At 25.9% G+C, this 20790-nt stretch overlaps 1 protein-coding gene and 1 non-coding gene across 3 annotated transcripts; one reads left to right on the plus strand and one right to left on the minus strand.

Moving 5' to 3' along the window:
* Positions 1–2408: 2408 nt before the first annotated feature.
* Positions 2409–7848, plus strand: LOC132930144 (proteasome activator complex subunit 3). 2 transcript variants are annotated; one of them, XM_060995840.1, is made up of 6 exons: positions 2409–2629; positions 2974–3000; positions 3492–3640; positions 3735–3891; positions 3964–4134; positions 7484–7848. In XM_060995840.1, the coding sequence occupies exons 1-6, from the start codon at positions 2603–2605 to the stop codon at positions 7670–7672; spliced, it is 720 nt and encodes a 239-aa protein (XP_060851823.1). In that variant the 5' UTR covers positions 2409–2602; the 3' UTR covers positions 7673–7848. The 2 variants fall into 2 exon arrangements, with proteins under 2 accessions (XP_060851823.1, XP_060851822.1); XM_060995839.1 differs by having other exon boundaries at positions 2410–2629; positions 2974–3006.
* Positions 7849–10263: 2415 nt separating this feature from the next.
* On the minus strand, positions 10264–10382 carry LOC132931079 (5S ribosomal RNA). Its single transcript, XR_009662329.1, has one exon. It is a non-coding gene; the product is annotated as a 5S ribosomal RNA (ribosomal RNA).
* Positions 10383–20790: the final 10408 nt, after the last annotated feature.

Raw genomic sequence — 20790 nt, forward strand, 5'->3', positions numbered from 1 at the left:
ATATACCACTGTATAAAAAGTCAAATCATCATACTGTATATATAGTAGGTGTAGGTATGTATATATGGTGAGTACAGTGTACTCTTATATACTTCAGTAATTTGAAAGACAGAAGCCCCGATTCAAAATGTATTACAAAGACTTTAGTGCCATTTTTTCCAATGTAATACAATATGACTAATGGCCACGTTTTTACCGCGGTTTATAAAAATAAACTCCTCCTTACTGTGTATACCAACATGTAATAATCATTGTACAATGTTATACATACTACTTAGTGTATAACAATAAGATCGGGTGTATTTAAATTTACAATTTTCATGATACACTTGGACACTTTGTATACCTTACACCTAGACGTCTTAGAAACGTATTATCGATTACATATGTCATATAGCCATGTACAGGCAGTATATTGTAGAAAGGTAATAGTAATTTGAATAATATAATCCAATTAAAAATTAAATAATTATACGTAGGTACTTTATTATATTATCATTATTATCTATAATAAAAACATATTAGATAGTTTTCTACTAAAATTACATTTTGACATAAAAATAAATCACTTAAACAAAATTATTATGAGTTAAACATTTTATAATTTATTTATAAATACATCGATGGAATAAGTATAATTTTCTAAACCTTTTTAGTATTATCTAATAATTATACTTTATATGTCATAAACAGGACTATGAATTTAATGCATTGTTTTTTTGCCACTTATATTAAAAAATTAATTTGAGCAAAATTTTTTTGTCTTATTTATAGCTCTACGAAATCTTATTTTACATATTTTTTAAATATTTTTGAGTTGTTGAGTTAGAATATATTATAAATGTATGTTTTCATAATTTTTTCGTATTTATGCTTTTTTCTTATATTTATATTCTATCAGTCATTTGGTCAAACTATTATACTTTTAGTCAGGTATTTAAATTAAATTGTTACCCGATTAGGCAATAATGAAATTATTATTATTCTGATACTTGATAGTATACAATAAATAAGCTGCATATTTTAAAGCATAATATCTTGATGATTTTGACTGCATAGGTATTTCGATAATTTTAAGTGCAACAAGTCGGTAGGATTCGTCCTACTTATAAGTTTAAGAAACTAGTTAACAATATATTATTTTCAGTTTTGACTACAGCGTTATTATTGGGTAGGTATAAGTTTAAATTAATTTTTTTTAAAGTTACTAATTAGGCTTTGAAAAAATGTTCATAAATATCATACTAATTAGTAATTACTATTCATACTGTATTGGTTTTAGCCTTTAGGTACTTATTATTTACTTGTTACGAATTTAATTTTTAATTTAATTTATTAGTTAGGTATACATTTGTAGGTCAGGTAATTTTTTTTTTTACAATACACCATATAGTTTTTTCTATGTTGTTCAGAAAATTAATTAACAAAAAAAGCCAAACGTAACTACATACGTGAGCACAATTTTTAGTATATTTGAATTGATTAATGTAGTAATGTTGTGTGTACAGATTAACTTATATTTGGACATTTGGAATCTAGACCTTTTTTTTTGTTTTCTAAATGGTTGATTATAATTATAAATTTATAAATGTATCTACAATGAAATAATATAATATGATTATATATTTATATGAATTATGAATAATTTATGTCCTAATATATTATGTTTAATGGCTGGATACATTTTTTTGTGACCAACTTTGTAACGTAACTGAATTCGTTAAATGTACACCCATTACTTTAATAATAATTATTTTTTAATCAGGATTAGAAAAATTAGATTAGAAAGGTTACCCCTAGCAACTGATGATAAATTTAATTACGTTACTATAGAAACTAGTAATCTCGTTAATACATTTTTTTAAACATTTTTAAAAACATTTATCTATATGTTTTTCCATCACTTATTTTCTGTTTCAATTATATTTTTGATCATTAAAAATGCTTCGATTTTAAATTTTGGGAGTGGTTTTTGTTAACAAATTGGATCTAGAATCTAGATAGTACCTACCTACTTTGAGGAGTTAAAATTAAAAAATTCCCAGTACTTTTCATATTTACTGGGAAATACAATAAAAAAATTTAAAGAAAAACAGCATTTTCATACGTAAAACTAGTACTTGACGAAATCAATTTATGTTTACGATGTAGGTGGTATGATGGTTAGGGCGTCGATGGTTATTCTAATAAGAATATTTTACTATTTATTATTTACCTCTCATTATAATAGTCAAGAACCCGGATGGCGACCGACTAACCGTTTATTGAGCTTATTACAGTTGTTATTATCATGAATTTATTATTTATATTATGAAAATGTAACGCTATCTGTATGCGGAAACGTGAAATGTTTATATACCGCAACCGTGATAACATAACCTGAAAATAATTTGAAAATGTTTAAACCTATCATTCAATACGCTGTTCATTCGTTTCTCATGGCAATTGCTTTTGTTTTATAAAATCTTAATATAATATTTATAAGTACCGTCTAATACTTTTGATACTTGCTTACGATTTACGTTTTAAAACACTATAATATTTAAATCTTTTCCATTCGAATACATTCAACTTACAGTCACCAAATATTCAATCACAGAAAATGGCCCAGACTGAAGCTGCAAAAAAGGTGAATAAAATATACAGTTTAAAATAATCAATACATGATTTGTGAATTCAACAGATGTTGAAAATTTGTGTAGATCATTTTACTCACGTTTAAGATTTTTAGTGCACTGTTTATGAAACTCATCCTTAACATCGCTAATCATCACTTAAATCTTGTAATAATAACTTTACAAATTAATTTTTTGAATATTTTCATTGCAAATAATTGTAGATATTATAAGTTTACTGGTGTATTGAAACCGATTGATTTTTGGTTGTAAATATTTTGTATTAATGGAGTAAAATATTATTTATTTTCTACATTCATTTATCTGTTATTGATAATTTACTTATTTATGTTTTTAGGCAAAAGAATTCCATGAAACATTGAAGGTTGACGTATGTATTGAAAATATTTTTATTTGTAAGATTAAATTTGTCGGTAGATCGCTATCATTTTTGTACAAAATTTAATTTTATAATTAAATCTTTTTTGTGTTTCCAAAAGCAGCAATTTTGGTATGCTTTACTCAACTAGTATGAATCATATTATGAATTATTAATTTATCAATTGTTCCTTCAACAAACATAATTTGAATGTTATTTATCTTATATAATAAATAAATAACAATTATTTTTTAGTTATAACTATTGAACATTTTTTTAATATCAGCTTATTTAATCAATATTTTAATTATTGAGACTAAATTTAATATAATACAATGTTTAAATAATAATAAAACAAATTTGCAATAATAATTTGTGTAGAACTTATTAGGTAACTTACACAACAATTATATTAATCTAAAATAATGATAAGTATATATGGTGTTGAAATTCTAAATGCTAAAACTTATTTTATTATGTTTGTATTTAAATTATAGGCAGAGAATCGTATAGTTCAAAAATTTCCTGAACGAATAATACATTTAAATGAGTTACTCAAAATGCCCGAGTTTCGTATTGCTGCAAATGACATAAAATGTAAACTAGAAATTCCCACAATTTCTAAAATAGAAAATAATGTAAACAAGTGAGTTAAAAAAAAATAATTCTGTATAAAGTAATTATATTGAGTATGCTTTAGTTTAAGATTATAAAATATTTAAACAATTTTTTGAATTTAGTTGTGATGGAAAAAATCCGGGAAAAAGGCCACGTTTAGATTCAAATTCACATGATACAATTCCAGGACAAACGCTTATACCATCCAATAAAAAACTTGTTGAAGTCATTAAAATTCTTAAACCCAATATCAAACAATTAGCTGAAGACACCAATGCTGTTCGTGAAATATTTTTAATATTTACATAATTATCATAATTCATAATTATTTGTATTAATCTTTATTTTTAGTTAAAAATGTGGGTATCCTTATTAATACCAAAAATTGAAGATGGCAACAATTTTGGAGTATCTGTACAAGAAGATACTCTTGCTGAGATACAGCAGGTTGAAGTCGAAGCAACCAATTATCTTGAACAAGTATCACGTTATTATGCATCTCGTGGAAAACTTATCTCCAAGGTTTGTATTAATTTTAATAGTTAATTATGTTTAATGTATAATTTGTTTTTTAATAACTACCAGATTGGTTAATTGGTTTTAATCTATGTAACTATTATATTATGATGTTAAGATATGTTTGGAATATAGAACAAAACTTATTTTTGATTTCAGAATTCTTATAAATTAAAAACTGATAAGCAATAATTTTAGGAACAAAAATACACAATATACAAACTTCATAATCAATAATATATATATATAATAAAAATTCTAATCTATTTTATGGGCTTATTTACAGGTTCTATATGATACAATTATACTTTATTTATAAGGAATTTCCGTTACCAACAAAATTAATTATCTATATCCGGTCTAATAAAAGTTATTAGTTTATCATTAATATCATTTTGTTAGATTTTGGTTAAAGTAGAATGTTACACTTGCATGTTTTGTTTTTGTTTTTTTAACATACAACAACAAACTTGCATTCATTAGAACTCGTTTCGTGTTAGCTTTGATATTAAACTGGCTTAACCTCTTATCAAAGTTGAAGGTAATCATTAATCAGTTATTAAGACATGTTGGTTTTTTTTTATATTTTAATTTTTTACTTAATTATGAGTATTTTTAATTTGTAATATTTCATTTATTGAAATATTGAAAAAATCTAACACTCAATCACTGATTATTATTTTTCTTCCAACTTTTGTAATAGATCAATAATTCACTCATTAATATTAAAACTAACAACACAATAGATTCTATTGAATGCAAATTTTCTTTGTTGTATGTTAATAAGACAGAACACATATGTTCCGAACTAAAATATTAGTACATCCCACTCCGTTATTTCTCATCCTCAAATCGTTCATATAAAATTGAATATAAGATGAGATGTGAAGAAGAAATGTCCAAGTCATATCCTATAAATCAGCCCCCCCCCCCCAAAGCAGTATGGTAATCGGTCAAAAAGTCTGTTTTAAAAAAAGTTGGACAAAAAGTCCGAATTCAGTTTTTGTAGTCGGACAAAAAGTCCAAGCACTTTCTTAGTGTCGGACAAAAAGTCCAAAAATACAAAACATTTTATATAATTAATATTTATTTTAAAAATTTAAAAACGTTTGTAGACATTATATATTATACACATTATATTATTATATTTATTTCTATTTTCTTATTTTCATTTATAATTATTTAATATTTATTACAACATATTAAAGACTTGCATGGACCGGTTCAGAATTTTTATATATCAATTATATTAAATGTTTTTATTATAACTTAGAAGTAAATTATAGTTATTGTTTATGAATACAATATTTAAAAAAAAAAAAACCATAAAAATTGACCTGGCCGGCCCGGACTTACAACAAATGGTTACTGAGCCGGGCCGAGCTTACTTAAAAAACCTGGCTGAAAATTATCGGCCCATGCAGACCTCAACAACATATTAGAACAACAATATCAAAATTTATTTGTAATTAAATACATTTTAACAAACAATGAATTTTATTTTATTTATAAACACATCAATCTAAACTAAAACTAATATCTTAGTAAAGTTATAATAAAAATATATTAATTTGTCATTACTCATTATTATAGATACCTATTACCTAACTATACTACTACAGTGGATTTCTGTTATATTTTTGTTAGTTATACAAAAATATAATAATATGTTTACAGCATTTTTTAATTTTTAAAATAAATATTAATTAAGTATATAAAATGTTTTGTATATTCGGACTTTTTGTCCGACACTAAAAAATGTGCTCAGACTATAAAAATTGAATCCGGAATTTTTGTCCAACTTTTTTTAAAGCGAACTTTTTGTTGGCGATTCAGGCAGTATCCTTTTTTGAACTCTACAATATATTATACAACAAACCTACCATAGTTCAACACTATCCTAGCTACCTTTGTTGATGATATAGAATAGATATAACTTCATTCAACTCCAATATAATCATTGCCCCAAATAACCTCCTAAACCACTTAATTTGACTAAAAAAATAGTTCATTTTATGGAAAATTAAAATCAACAAAACCAAATCAACTCACATCACTTTTACCCTCAACCCTAAAAATATTCCTTTTTTTCACCTAAATGACCGAATAATCCCCATGGATAATTCTGTTATATACCTAGGTCTCCTCCTTGACTAACGAATAACCTGAGTAAACCACATACATTAAATAAATAAAAAAATAAAATAAAGCATTACTTAATCTCAGACTCCACTAAGACCACTACTCCAATCCAAAATCTCTAAATAACAAAACAATAATTAACAAACAAATTAATATTACATCTTACAATGATGAACTCTGGGGAATCTGAAAAAATTCAAACATTTTAATCAATAACTCTCTGTGTCCTCTCTATTGTTTCTTGTTACGTCAATTAATGTGCTGTACACAACACTTCAACATACCAATATATCTACACTCACTTCCTATCACAATAATACATTTTATAAGAATTCCTTCGACCACGCAAACCCTCTCATATAAAAACTCCTTTTGTTCATTATCTAACAACCTTTTTCTGTTTTCTCTAAAGTAAACGACCACGTTATCTATTAAATAATTAATAACAACTTCCAAACAACCCTAAATTCATAAATTGGAAATAGTGTCCATGGATGCTCTCTTTCCTCATGTTTTTCAAGTCTTATTGTGTTAATTGTGTTTACAGATTAAAATTGTAAAATAATGTTTAAAAATAGTTAATTTGTTGCCCATTTTAACATTTATATTAAAAATGATCTTTAAATTGATAACAAAAATTCTGATTTCCTTTAAGTCAAAATAGTTCTTAATCCTATGCAGTTTAGACTAAAAAATTTAAGTTCCTCTGTTTAGAATAATACTTAAATTAAGAATTTTAATACTATAAATTCTTTTATTTCTTTACGTCACTTAATATGAGTTATACAAATGAAAGTCACATTTTAGTTTCTTAATTCCCAATATATTTGTAGTTATAACTGTTAATAATTGTCAGGATTTTGGGAAATAATTTCTAGGAAGCTTTCTAATCAAACAGTTACAATTAATACAATTATTACCTTGAATATGTCTAAAATAGTTAACATTATCTTAAAGATAAATAATAATTAGGTATTTTTATGAAATAAAAAGATACATGTATTGAGATAATAAACTCAATTCTATTTTGATTTATCTAGAAAATTTGGGGGTAAATAAGATAAAATTGGCAACAATGTTTTGGTAGCAACCAAACGATGGTAGTAGAATAACTGTTAGTTATTTATTATTATAAATAAAATTATACATTTTTATTTTAAGTTGAAGACAAATAAATAAAATTTTTAATAATTAAAATCATTTTTTTTTTTAGGTTTGCAAATACCCCTATATTGAAGACTACCGGTGTGCCGTTGAGGAATTGGACGAAAGACAATACTTATCCATGTCTCTTACCATGCATGAAATTCGTAATCGTTATTCAACACTGCACGATATAGTCATCAAGAACTTTGACAAAATAAAGAAGCCTCGATCATCAAACACTGACAGTTTATATTAAGCGCAGTAAAACCATACTCAAAACATTAAAATCTAAATTTACACCCTTATCATTCCTTCAAAATGTTCATATTCATGTCAAAAATATAAGCAACATTTTTTTAATAATAAGAATAAAATCTTATACAAAATGTTATCTTCAGTTTAACATTAAAGATGTGCAGGGTAATAATAGTATATCTTTAATGTTTGTAATTTTCAATTTATATACATCCTATCCTGTTAAATTCTAGATTTACGAGAACCAGACAATATAATATGACATAGATAATAATATTGTAATGATACGTTTTTCTACGCTTCCCTGTTACTACTGTATATTATATTAAGGTTTTTAAAATATTTAAGTTTGTCTACAATTTATTGGTGTAAAAAATTTTTACCAATTTTTCTAACATTTGTATACTATTTTTTTTAAAGTTTTATATTAGCAAAGTTAGTGAAGATGCTTTATTTTCTGATTAAAATTAAACAAAGATTAGCTTAAAATATAATATCGTATCAGATTATATATATAAAAAAAAAAGGTTCCTATTCAAAATATGTATTAATGTTTTTTATTTTGCCATAATCTCAAAGTTTTACCACATTTATTTCTGTTAACATTTACGACTTACAATCTGAAGGTTAATATCTTAGTAATATCAAAATGGGTTAATTTTTATACTAAATTTTACTAATTATACTAGAAGTTTCGAGTTTTATCATGTAAATTATCAACCACACAAGTCAGATATCACATTTATTATTGTCCCAATAAATTATGGTTTAATCTAAAGACGTGTTTATACTGTTCAGAGAGCACATATTGCAGGTAAAATTGTGTCATTGTTATGAGTTTATAACTTACACAACTTAATGAAAGATATACATTTTCTAATATGGGCATACAATTACATTGTTGAGTATAGATGTTTATTAGTAGGCAAATGGTTCTTTTCATTTATTAAATATTTTAGAAAAGTCTATAACATAAATAAAAATTAGATTTAGTTTATTATGAGGTATAACTAAGTGTGTTGTAATAACATTTTGATTCATTGTTGAAGTTAAATGGCAACTGAGCACTAAAGTCATATTAAACATGTATATTGTCTGATTATAAAAAATGATTTAAAAACATTATTTTAAGTCTGATTAGTTGTTAGATGTCAAATTATTAAAACATATTAAAATTGTAAATAACTAATACCTAACTAAAAAATAAACACTGAATTGAACTGTAATTTCATTGAAATATTTATTGTTCCCCTTTAAGCGATTACATAGGCATAATATTCTATAATTATAAATTAATATTAAGGTAGGTCATGTGATGAGATGAGACACTGTCAATGGATTAAATGTATGTTTTACACAATCAATGTCGGTACTAATGGGCTGCTATTTCATACTATCTGACCAACATATACAAGTTACAGTATATGCAGTGTAAGTAGCTTAGGAGTTAGGGTTGAATTTTTACTACCATTTTAAACCTGTACTATAATGTCTAAAATAGTTGAAAACTTGACTGTTCTAACAGTGATCAACCATATCATATTTTATCGTTTTAAATTTTTAATAATCTTTAAAACAACGATATACTGTACAGTAATCAATATGTATCAATATTAAAAAAAATATTTATAGATCATTATAACTAATTTATTAGTTATTACTAGTTTTTAAAAGAACATATTTTATCAAACCTAATGGCCCACAAGTCTATTTAAAATATTTATTTGACTATTTTGACTCATGTCTAATAAAGTAATAAATATTGTTTGTATATAGCAGTATACCTACCTATATTATAAACCTACCTACCTACCTTATTAGATTATAATCTACAGTGGCGTAATTAGGAATTTTCATGGGGAGGAGGGATTAATTTTTTTTTTTGTAGAAAACTAAACTTTACCACTTAAAAAAAAACGTTATAAACTCTATTAAGAACACAATATTTGTAATATTAAATAGTTGAATTATTAATAAATTATAAATATTGAAAAATGTTAGTAAAATAATGCTCGGGTAGGAAACTATCCTCCTCATCGTCGCCCCTTAATGACACCCCTGATTGTCAATATGCTAAACTTTGAACTCTGATCTAACTTGAGCTAAAAACAGGTTTTATTAATTTGGTTATAGCGCCATTACAATGTATCATAAAATCACACTAAAAAGTTATCAATCTCTGTTAAAATATTTTGTTCACATTATGATGCTTTTTAAAAGTTATTCTACATTCAATGGCGCCAATTTTTTTGAACTAATTATGTTATTTTCATTTTTTTTTCCTTTAATTGTAGACTTTAAATGTTGATAAAATTGTTTCAGATTTTTAGGGTAATTTAATTTAGCAATAACATATTTTGATATGAAAAAACAGTAAATTTCTTGTTTTATTTTCGTAGTTAAAAAATTAATTCATGGCGACTTAACGGCTTAAGATGATAAAACAATGGAGTTTTATAATATTCTCGTGAAGTCAAAGAAATGATTGAACATGAAAACTAAAAAAAATATTTTCTTTTTTAAAATAAAATTGTGAATATATAAAAATATATTATTTATTAATATAAATAATATTTAAACAACAATAAAAAATGCCAACGGCACGTAGTGTTCCCAAGCGGTCACCCATCCAAGTACTAATTACGCCCGACGTTGCTTAACTTCAGTGATCGGACGAGAACTGGTGTATTCAACGTGGTATGGTCGTTGGCGACAATAATGATGAAAATAATATTATTTAAATATGATGACAAAATAAATATTAAAATGTTAATGCATTATAGGCTATACTGTAATGCTGTAGATACTAAAAATAAATTATAAATTAATTTTAACCATCAATTATAATGGAATATAGAAAAATAAACTGACCCAAGAACTCACAATGCTGATGAAATTTATCAAATGAACGGTACCTACTTGTGACTGTGAAATATTTGAATTTTTCGGTAGTGGCATAAGCAGTGCCGGATTAAACATTTGTTGACCCCTACAAAATTATTTTTTACATAGGTACATCTTTAACTTTACTACCCAACAATTAAAATAAATAGCTTTAATAATAACCAATGAATATTATTTATAAATAAAATTATGTTCCTTTATTACATTTTTTCGTCTACAAGAAAAATTAATTAACTATTATATAATTTCTATTTTTTAGATTCTGAAAGGATTGATGAATGTATTGATTTAACAATGATGTGTGTTTTAATCATACAAATTTATGATTTTTTAATTATTAAGTCTGTCATCACGTTTTGGAGTAGTAAAAATGCATTGATTTTCGATTTCAGCCCCTCTTTGAAAGGGAAATTGAATCTAGTTGGTACTTTGGGGTGGTCAAAAGTAAAAAATTAAGGAAAACGAGAATTTTTACGCATAATCAGTTTTTGACAAAATCAATTTTTATTTTGTTGTAACTCAAAAACGAATCATTGTAAATATTAAATAATGTGTATTTTCATCAGATGTTTATATTCGCGTTATCTATTTACGATTAAATTTTCAAAATATTTTGATTTTTTTTTTAAGCTATTTGCAGACAATTAAAAATTTTCGATTTTTCTAAATTTTTTTTCTTGAAATGCCGACAAAAAAATTTGGCTTTCCAAAAAATCTTTAAAATTTATAAAAGGTTTATTATAAGTTGTACTTATCGTAGTAAAAAAAAAAAAAAATCAAAAATCGTTAGTCACAATTTTTGTTGTTAAGTATTTTAAAGTTCAAATGTTTACAAAATATGTCAAAATTGCGAAAATTTGCAAGGAATTTTGAAGTTGAAAATTCATAACATTTTTGTGATTTATACCTAAGGTTAAAAATTCCTATACAACTTTTTCTTCAAATAACTGTAAAAAAATATTCTAGCATCAATATAGAAAAATTGTTATGAGCGTATGAAATTAAATTTTTTACGAAATCGCGTAAAATAACGATATATTAAAATTTAAGTATATAGCTAATAATATAATATATCTTACTAATTATCCTAGACTAACAAATCATCTCCGTTTAGAATCGTTTTTCGTATACAATTACAATGATACAATGCATTCAAATTTAACACATCTATTATAGTGACCTACTCATCTCCATCTCTACTAAAAAACAGAGCGATAGCCACCTTCTTTTTTTTTTAAAAAGAATCCTTAATGAACTATAGAAAAAACTTAAAATAAATTGTAATTCTTACTTAAAAAAATATTTAATTTTCAAATATTAACTCTTCTCAATTTTTTTTCAGTATCTATACTCTTCAAGAATATCTTTGAACTTTTGTCTTTTGAAGTCTGTTTTTGTAAAATGTCATTTTAGTTATAATGGTAACTGAATACGTTCTTGGGTTATTGAAGATCGATGAGAATTTTTAAAAATTTCAATTTTGAAAAAGTTTGTTCCCCAGTAGCATTAATGACCATTAGACATCTCACATCTATATTTTTTTTTGCAACTCACGGCGGTAATGTAAATTATTTTTGTCACCATCGCCGTCGCTGTCAAGTACATATTTACCACGACGACAAAATTCAAAAAATAATTTTATTTTTTTACTGCATATAATACCTATAACATAATATTATATTTCATATTGACTTTATTGTCTCGTAAATTCGTAAATAAAATACAGGTATTATTAAATTAAAAAAGTATGGATTTCCGTTTTCATGGCGCCCCTTAAATGAGTGAGGCCCAAAGGCGGACGCCTACTCCGCCTAATGGGTAATTCGACACTGGGCATAGAAAGTAACTGAAAAGTACAGTTCATTTCGTAAAAAAATAACTTAAAAAAACTACGCGACATGTACCTAACCTACAGATGTATTTTTACCATAAGACAGGATTGGAAGCTGCCTATGGCGTCGGTTATAAAGTAGCCTTGGATTTTTCTGTGACATCATTTACAAAAAAAATTGTGAATATATATTATTTTATTTATATAATATTAATATTAATTGCGTGAATATTCCAGTCAATATTATCTGAATTAAAAATAGAAAGAGATCTTACATCTTTCTTAAACTGATGACAAATAAATTGATTTTCTTTGAGAAAAGCAATAATAGTTATATTTTAAAATATTTCATACACAAATCATTTAAACTAGTAGGTATTTAAACTATTTTTAGGATTATCTATGCATACAATAGATATATATTTAACATTTTACAATAATATATTTAATAATAAATTTAAATATAGATTTGTTGTTAAAAAGAATCATTGTTAGGATCCAGGAAAATCGTGGGAAATAAGATGCATAAACAAAATGATAATACATGCAAACAACAATTTTAAAAACGTACTCATTTTCAAGTGTTTTCAATAGCAGATTATTAACAATTAGGCAGCTGTCGCATAAGATAGTACTTCAACCCTGTAAAATATTATAGACTGTGGTTGTAGGCTAATGCCTAATTATTAGAAAATAAAATACTTTTTCTACATTCTTATATGCTTATATTAATATCGGACACACTTTTAATCGTGTTGTAGTTTCCAACATAAAAAATAATTACTTCACTTAGGTAATGTATAGAATACATTTTTTTAAACGGTTTTTCGAGGCCTTAAGTATTAAATTATTGTATTTTAAAAAATATTATTATTTTAAAAGCTTAAGTGACGGTTTCTTAAACTTTATCACATATTTGTAGAAGTCTAACGAACACTTGAGTTTATAGGTTGAAGTATTTTATTATCTTCTAATTACACCTTCTTTATTATATCTAAGGAAATAATTTCTACAGTTATGTTATGCAAAGGCAAACTTATTGACCTGTATGACTTTTGGCTATTTCAGCTTTCAATAAATCGCATTTTTGTCGTCAGTATTGAGTATAAATATAAGTTACTATATAACATAGTAATAACATCTATTTTAAATAAGCCAAAACGCGGCACAGTTATTTTTGGAATATATTTTTTAGGACTTTTATAGTAGATGACTAAAATTAACTATAAATGCCATAAGTCGTTACAAAAATATAAATATTTGCTATTCAGCAATTGTTTCATAAAATTCTAAAATGTGGTAATATTTAGTTTTAAAACTAGTGATGTCAATAATCCGGATTTTTGGCCGAAATAGTATTGGAATCCGACCACAACTCGTGTACCCCACTTTTATCATTGGGACACAACTCGTGTACGAGAAATTTCGTCGGGACACAACTTGTTAACTGCGAGTATCACTACTTAAAACATAAGTAAGTAATTATTCCACATCGTTTTCTCAAATAAAAAATAATTTTGTTTACAAATTAAATATCTAAGCTGTTCTGCAGCCGTCCTGGCATTGCGTTTATTATTTTACAAGGTTTTCTCGCAAAAAAACATGAACGAAACGTCGTTACTCAGTTATAAATTATAATTATGATTAAGTTATAATTATACTGCAATAATGTAATATGTTATATGTATACGGGGTTAAGTTTTAACATTGAGCGTGACTAGTGTAACCGATTGATTTCTAAAATTTTAAATTCAGCCTATATAATTTTATAATCAAACATAATCACAATTAATGACTGTTATTTTTTTTTATGTATTATACACATCATTTATAGGCTTTTATTATAGCTATTTTCTGATTTCTTCTCACGACATACAAACATATAACGCCGCCGTAAAGGTAGACCACTTTTATCTATGTATATCTAATATCTATTTAATATAATATATATATATATACGTATTAAACATAAAATTACAAATTGAATATATAAAGAACACTTATCTATTTAGAGTGAAAGAAACACGCACGATAAGTATATTATATAGTGCCAATATGAAGGAATAGGTTATTTACGTCCTTCTTTTTTTCTGTATATTAATATACATCTACACGTCGTGTATGGCGGCCGCCTGCAGTATTACGGAACAGGCCTACCGTTTTCCTTCGCCCCCCTCAGCGAAAATGCCCCGGGCCGAGAGAAGTCGAAATCACTGTTTTCAAAAATAAAACGCATAATATTAGGGATACCTACGTGTTATTAATTATATGTGTACACACACAATACGCGAAGTTTAGTATACACAGTCATAGTGTAAACAAACAAAAACGATTTAGACATATAAGTTATAGACTGCACGCGTAGATACATAATGGTACAGCCACATAGTTATAATAATATAACACGCGTATAATAGGTATTGGTATACATAAACATAATTTATAAGGTGATCTATTTAAGTGTCTATTCTCATTAGGTATTTTGAAAATATTTTTTTTTTACATAATTATACGGTTCATTGTTAAACAACATTTTCAAACAAAATAAATTGTATCTCTTTCAGTTTTTTTTATCGTTTTTGCTTTTTAAGTTAATACTTTTTTGAATGACATAAACATACATTTTTAATTTCATATTCCGATATATAGAAATCGAATTGCAAAACTATAGTGTAATATATAATTAATATAAGTTGTACGTACTTATTTTAAGTTTTGACGAACGGAGTATAGATGAGTGGCTGCACAAAAAAAATATAATTTATTTTCAAACATTTTGTTTTGCAAAGACATCAAATTATGTAAAAAACAAAAATTCAAAAAGTCAGATTTTTCGAAATAATGAGTGTTGACACTTATTACCACTGTAGAATGGACCATATATATTATATATTTATATATAGTACATCGATGCGCAATATCGACAGTACCTATCGTCAGTATATATTACGGTATACGCGACTACCGTTTTCAGTCTGCCTCCCTCAGTGAAAATGCCCTGGTGTGATGAAAGAAATTCTAATGACTGCATGTTTTCGAAAATAAAATACAAAACACATAGGTACATAGAGGTACATTTTACATATGTATCGTTGACTATGTATCATATATTTACGAAAAGGTAAGTATAAAATATAGTTAATGTACGCTATCTTTAGAGTTATAGCCGTCTAGGCTTAATAATATATCTAGTACAAAAAACGCCATAATAATATATTATTTACCTATAAATACACGCAACGTAATCTGTTGATCGCACAAATTGCAAACCGACTAGCTATAATTATACACGATAAATACTAACTATTGAATTATACATGCCTCTTTTGAAAAAATCGTAAAGATATTTAAATAGGCATAATGTCAAACATGTATTATATGTATATATGCTAATTGCATACGTTATTATGGCCTACGTTATAATAATAATGTACCTTATTCTTATACTACCTTCGGAACTTCTATCAGTTCTATCTAATATCTAGATGTATCTACCACTGTTTTATTAATGCCAAATATTTAGTACAATATATATATTTATGAACGGGCTGCGGTTATGATCTACTAAAAACTGTTTTAGGTGAAGACGGTGAAGTGATTATAAGCGAGCATCTAAAAACGATGATGTATGTAATTATACATTTTGAAAACAACTGGAAATCTAAAATCAGTAGGACATATTATGATAGAAATCGAGTTTAATTCGTCCCCCGGTATACATACCTGCAGCTATTCACTAGCTATTATAGGCATTTATCCAATGCTGAGAAAATTAATTAACCTTTTACAGATTTTTTTTTAGTTAATTAATTAAAAAAAAAAATTATTAAATTTAAAAGTAAAAATTAATTTTATTGATTTAAGTTAATCTTTTTTTCAAATTTCTTTAAGAAAAACTTATGAAATACCTTATATTAAACTTCAAAAAACTAAATAAAACTTCCCGTCCAGTATAGTAATTTCCTTTTTATAGTTAAATCATAGAATATAGATTCATTTGTTGAGTCACAAATGATTTTTAATATTCGAAAATAACGCAAACTCCCAAAAAAAATAATTAGTATATTGTGTGGCAAGGCATGGAAATGATCTATTTTAATCGCTTGCAAGCGTGTCAAAAATATTTTCTAATCAACGTGGGTTTAAGTTTCTAAAACATAGAATAAATATGGGGTAAGTCCATTGCTTAAGTCACTAACTCCTGAAAAATAATATTTTGTAACCTATATGTTACAATTATGTGACTGATAAAATATCCTAACGCCATCGGTTTCATTTATTAGGTTTTGAGAAAATGTTCAAATGTGTAAATTGCTATTTTATTTGAAAGGGGGATCATATACGATTTAACGCAACATAATAAGCTCTTTTAAACAATATTAAACATACATTTTCTACTTTTTTACAAGATGCATCAAACTACTGACGTAACAACATTTTACATAATATGTATAGTCAAATCAATTTTTAACTGAAAATATTTTTTTTTTTAAATTTCGCGGTCCACAATACATGGAACCTTCGTATAATCAGTGTTTTTAACGTAAATGTGAGTAAGTTATAGAGATATTTAAACTCCAGCAATAAATTAATGATCACTTTAGTAGTTTAGTATAATATAAAGGTACATTTAGATACATACAAACTAAAAACATAAAACATTTCGATTATCTACCTATATGATTTACTAGATGGCAGCACATAATTTTAATACACAATAATATTTATATGACTATATGTTATACTAAGTATAGAAAACTAAACAATATTGTTTTAATTTTTTTCACACCGACCAAAGAAAAAAAAAAACTACACGGGAGACCGTTAAACGCGCTATGTTTAGTTATGGTACTTCTATAAAAACTTTACACTATTATATAACATGACTTATAAATTATATTGTCAAATATATTTGACCTATTCATCAAACGTTCAAACGAATTTAATGCGGAAAAAAATATAAATTAATTGACTTAATAAGGCAGTATATACTATATAGACACCAAGTATATAGTAATTGTATAGCCCTTGAAACAACGATATATTATATTATTTATTACACATTTATATTAAATATTAGCTCTAAAACAAATGGACACTTACCTACAAAAAGTATGTATTTGTACCAGAGACGTTTTTAGAGGGGTCGAAGGAGGAGTTATCCTTTCAACCCCTCCTTAAAGCGTTTTAAAATGATCTCATATTTTGTTTAGTGAATTTTTCTGTAGCTGATCTGCAACTAATTACATTTATATATTATATATATAAAAAAAATCTGAATGATTAATGCATATTTATCATTCTTATTGATTACTAATAATAAATTTAATGGTTTCATTTTAATACATTTATATTTGATTTTGTTGATATGGTTAACATGTTCTAACTATTAAATAATCAATGTGTATTATTGCCACTGTTTAACTAACGCACAACATATTGAAAATGTTGTATTCAGAATGAATAATGATTAATTTAGTCTATTGTTTTTAATATTAGAGCAATTTGACCTATTATCAATTTTATATTTATTAATATAATTAAGGGCCCAATTAAACCTTTTTTGGATATTTTATAATTTTGAAAAGTCACGAAAAAGTTACCTATGCAAAGATTAAGTTTTTACCTTTAGTTTTATTCTCCCACCCCTTACAAATAGGCCTAGGGACACCATTGCTTTGTTTGCGATATTGAACTTTTCGACAAGACGATAGGCGCTAATTAAATAAATAATAACAATAACAACAGCAACAACAACAACAACAACAATAACAACAATTCTATTCGTTCACTTCCGACGTAATTCACAAATCATAATACAAATTATAACGTTGCCCCAAGTGAGACCAAGTTCGTTATTTCGACAAAATATATAATGTTATACACACTATGTACGAGCGTGTCTTATATAACCGATTACAATAATAATAATATCGTATTATAAGAACGACCTCCGCTTACACAAAATATAATTTATGTAGGTGTATGATATCGATACCTGCAAGTCTAATGTCAATGCATTCTCCCAACCCCCTCAGGGCTAGGAAAATATATACATTTGCGAGACTTATACACTGTGCTAGCCCCCAAGCTACGAAAACACTATACGCACCTAACTATTAAATAATAAATATGAAATAATATCAATATATATTATTATTAGTAGCACATAATACAGTAATCGTAATAGTATGACACAATGGCCGCGCGCCCTGAAGAAACGCAACTCAATCGTAGCTGAAAACCTATTTGTGACCATCCGCCGCTAATATTACCCAGACAGAGCCTGTGGCCGAAATACTCAAGGGAGCTGACGCTCAATAAAATTATTACAATGAGCTACAACAGCCCGAGGCCGCGGTGGAGCCTGCCGTTGCTCCGGGTCTCTCGAACCTATATCGGTATACTAAAACATCGGAATTTGAAGTACATATACACATTTTTATATTCATCCCTTTTCGGTCACGACAAAAGCCATCCACTATTGACTAGTCGTAGTCCACGAGTGACGACCGTTTAATAATACACCTTTTTTTTAAAAAACTTTTTATGCTCTAAAAGTCTTAACATTTTGCTAAAAATATATTAGCCATTATAGGTACATGTATTATAAATTTTAATAAATGTTTGTTTATATTATATACATCGTACGAACGGGTCAAGACTAAAGAATTTTTAATTTAAAATAAGAATTAAAATTATATAAGTAATAATTATTAGAGTAATTACTAATATTATATGGCACTTCTATCATTAACTACAGATTATACTAATTTTAAACAAACATTAGTATGATATGATTAGTATAAAGTTAATCTAAAATTATCTTTAATTTAAATGCCTAATAGTAGTTATAATAATTAAATATTAGATATTATTGGTTAATAAATAATAATTAATTAGGCCTATAATAACAAATTTTCATTTAGTTTTATATAGTATACTATAATTATTTTTAACTACTATTTTGTAATGATTTAAATTTTATACTTTTAGTTGTCAAAACGAAGTTTTATTGGTACCATAAATTAGATCATGTATATGATAAAAATTCGTATCTGAGTTAATTTAACTCACTAAATGATAAAAAAAAAATAATAATATTTCTAATTTATCTCAACACTGATTTTAAGTGATGAATATTTTCTACCAACAATTTATAATACGTTTACACTGTAACGTAGTTGATATGTATCAACAAGAGAATAAAAAAATGTACAATAGACACCGGTAACACCTTACAAGCGAATCATATAATAATATATCATACTGTTAAGTGACCAGACAAAATCCTGTAAAAGTAAACATTTGAAAGCTCGTCGAGAACCCTCCACGATAGAAATTGATTACTTTAAACATTCTGATTATTTTCTGTTTTTTTTTTTGTCATTTTTAATAGGTTAATTGATGATTTCCCCTTTGTAAAAGTTTAATTATATAGGGAGACCCACATTACAAAACAAAATGAACAATAATATTTCTCAATTTAATATATTATAATAGTATTGATACATCCATAATAAACAAAATAATACTAGATAGTGAAAATTTTTTAACACAGGTAAGAGTAAAAAAAATTATAACAAATAAAAATTATCAATATATTAAAAATCATACAATTAAATAATTCAGGAAATTAATTATATATGTATTACACTATTACTATAAGTATACCTATGTGGCTATGACCTATATAGTATACATTCAATTAAGTTACAAATATAATATTTTACAAACATAATAATTTGTAAAGTATAATTTTAAGTGTTGTGTTAAAAAACAAATTAAGCGATTATAAAATATAACTACTCTGGTCAGTATTTTTAGATAAGTTATTGAGCCTCTTTAAATATATATATAAGACTGAAATCAACAAGTCCTTACTGAATTCAAAACGCGATTTCTGCTTTATAAAATACGTTCGTATTTTTACTATTATGAGAAAAATTTACAAATTATTAAAAAATATATATATATATTAAACATTTGTAAAGTAGTTAACAAGCAGTTAAATTTACTAGGAACGAATACAAAACCATTTTCGACATGATATTATTCAATTCTAGTAATTCTATACCGACTATAACTACCTATATATAGTTGATGAGAAAAATTAATAAGTCGGTTTTTTTATCCACTTCAAAACAATTTTCCCCGCAATTTTATGCTCTTAATCCTGCTATTTGTTTTCTTCGGGATCGGAACGGTCCTTTTTGTATGGATATAATATACAATAACTGTGTGTGTTTTGCCGATTGCGTGTTCCCGTCATTCATTTCGGGAACGGTGGGTGATCCGAACATAGGTACCTATGTATATATGTATATAAATCACATCATATATAAAGTGTGTGTGTTTCGTATACAAAATATATGCGCCGACAA

This window comes from Rhopalosiphum padi, chromosome 4 (assembly GCF_020882245.1).
Source record: "Rhopalosiphum padi isolate XX-2018 chromosome 4, ASM2088224v1, whole genome shotgun sequence".
Lineage (NCBI taxonomy): Eukaryota > Metazoa > Arthropoda > Insecta > Hemiptera > Aphididae > Rhopalosiphum > Rhopalosiphum padi.

Excerpts from the sequence above, each read along its gene's own strand:
- LOC132930144 (XM_060995839.1), top strand. The coding sequence starts at position 2,603 with ATGGCCCAGACTGAAGCTGCAAAAAAG. Across the intron at positions 3,641-3,734 it reads ATAGAAAATAATGTAAACAA|TTGTGATGGAAAAAATCCGG; the intron begins GTGAGTTAAAAA and ends TTTTGAATTTAG. Across the intron at positions 3,892-3,963 it reads TAGCTGAAGACACCAATGCT|TTAAAAATGTGGGTATCCTT; the intron begins GTTCGTGAAATA and ends CTTTATTTTTAG.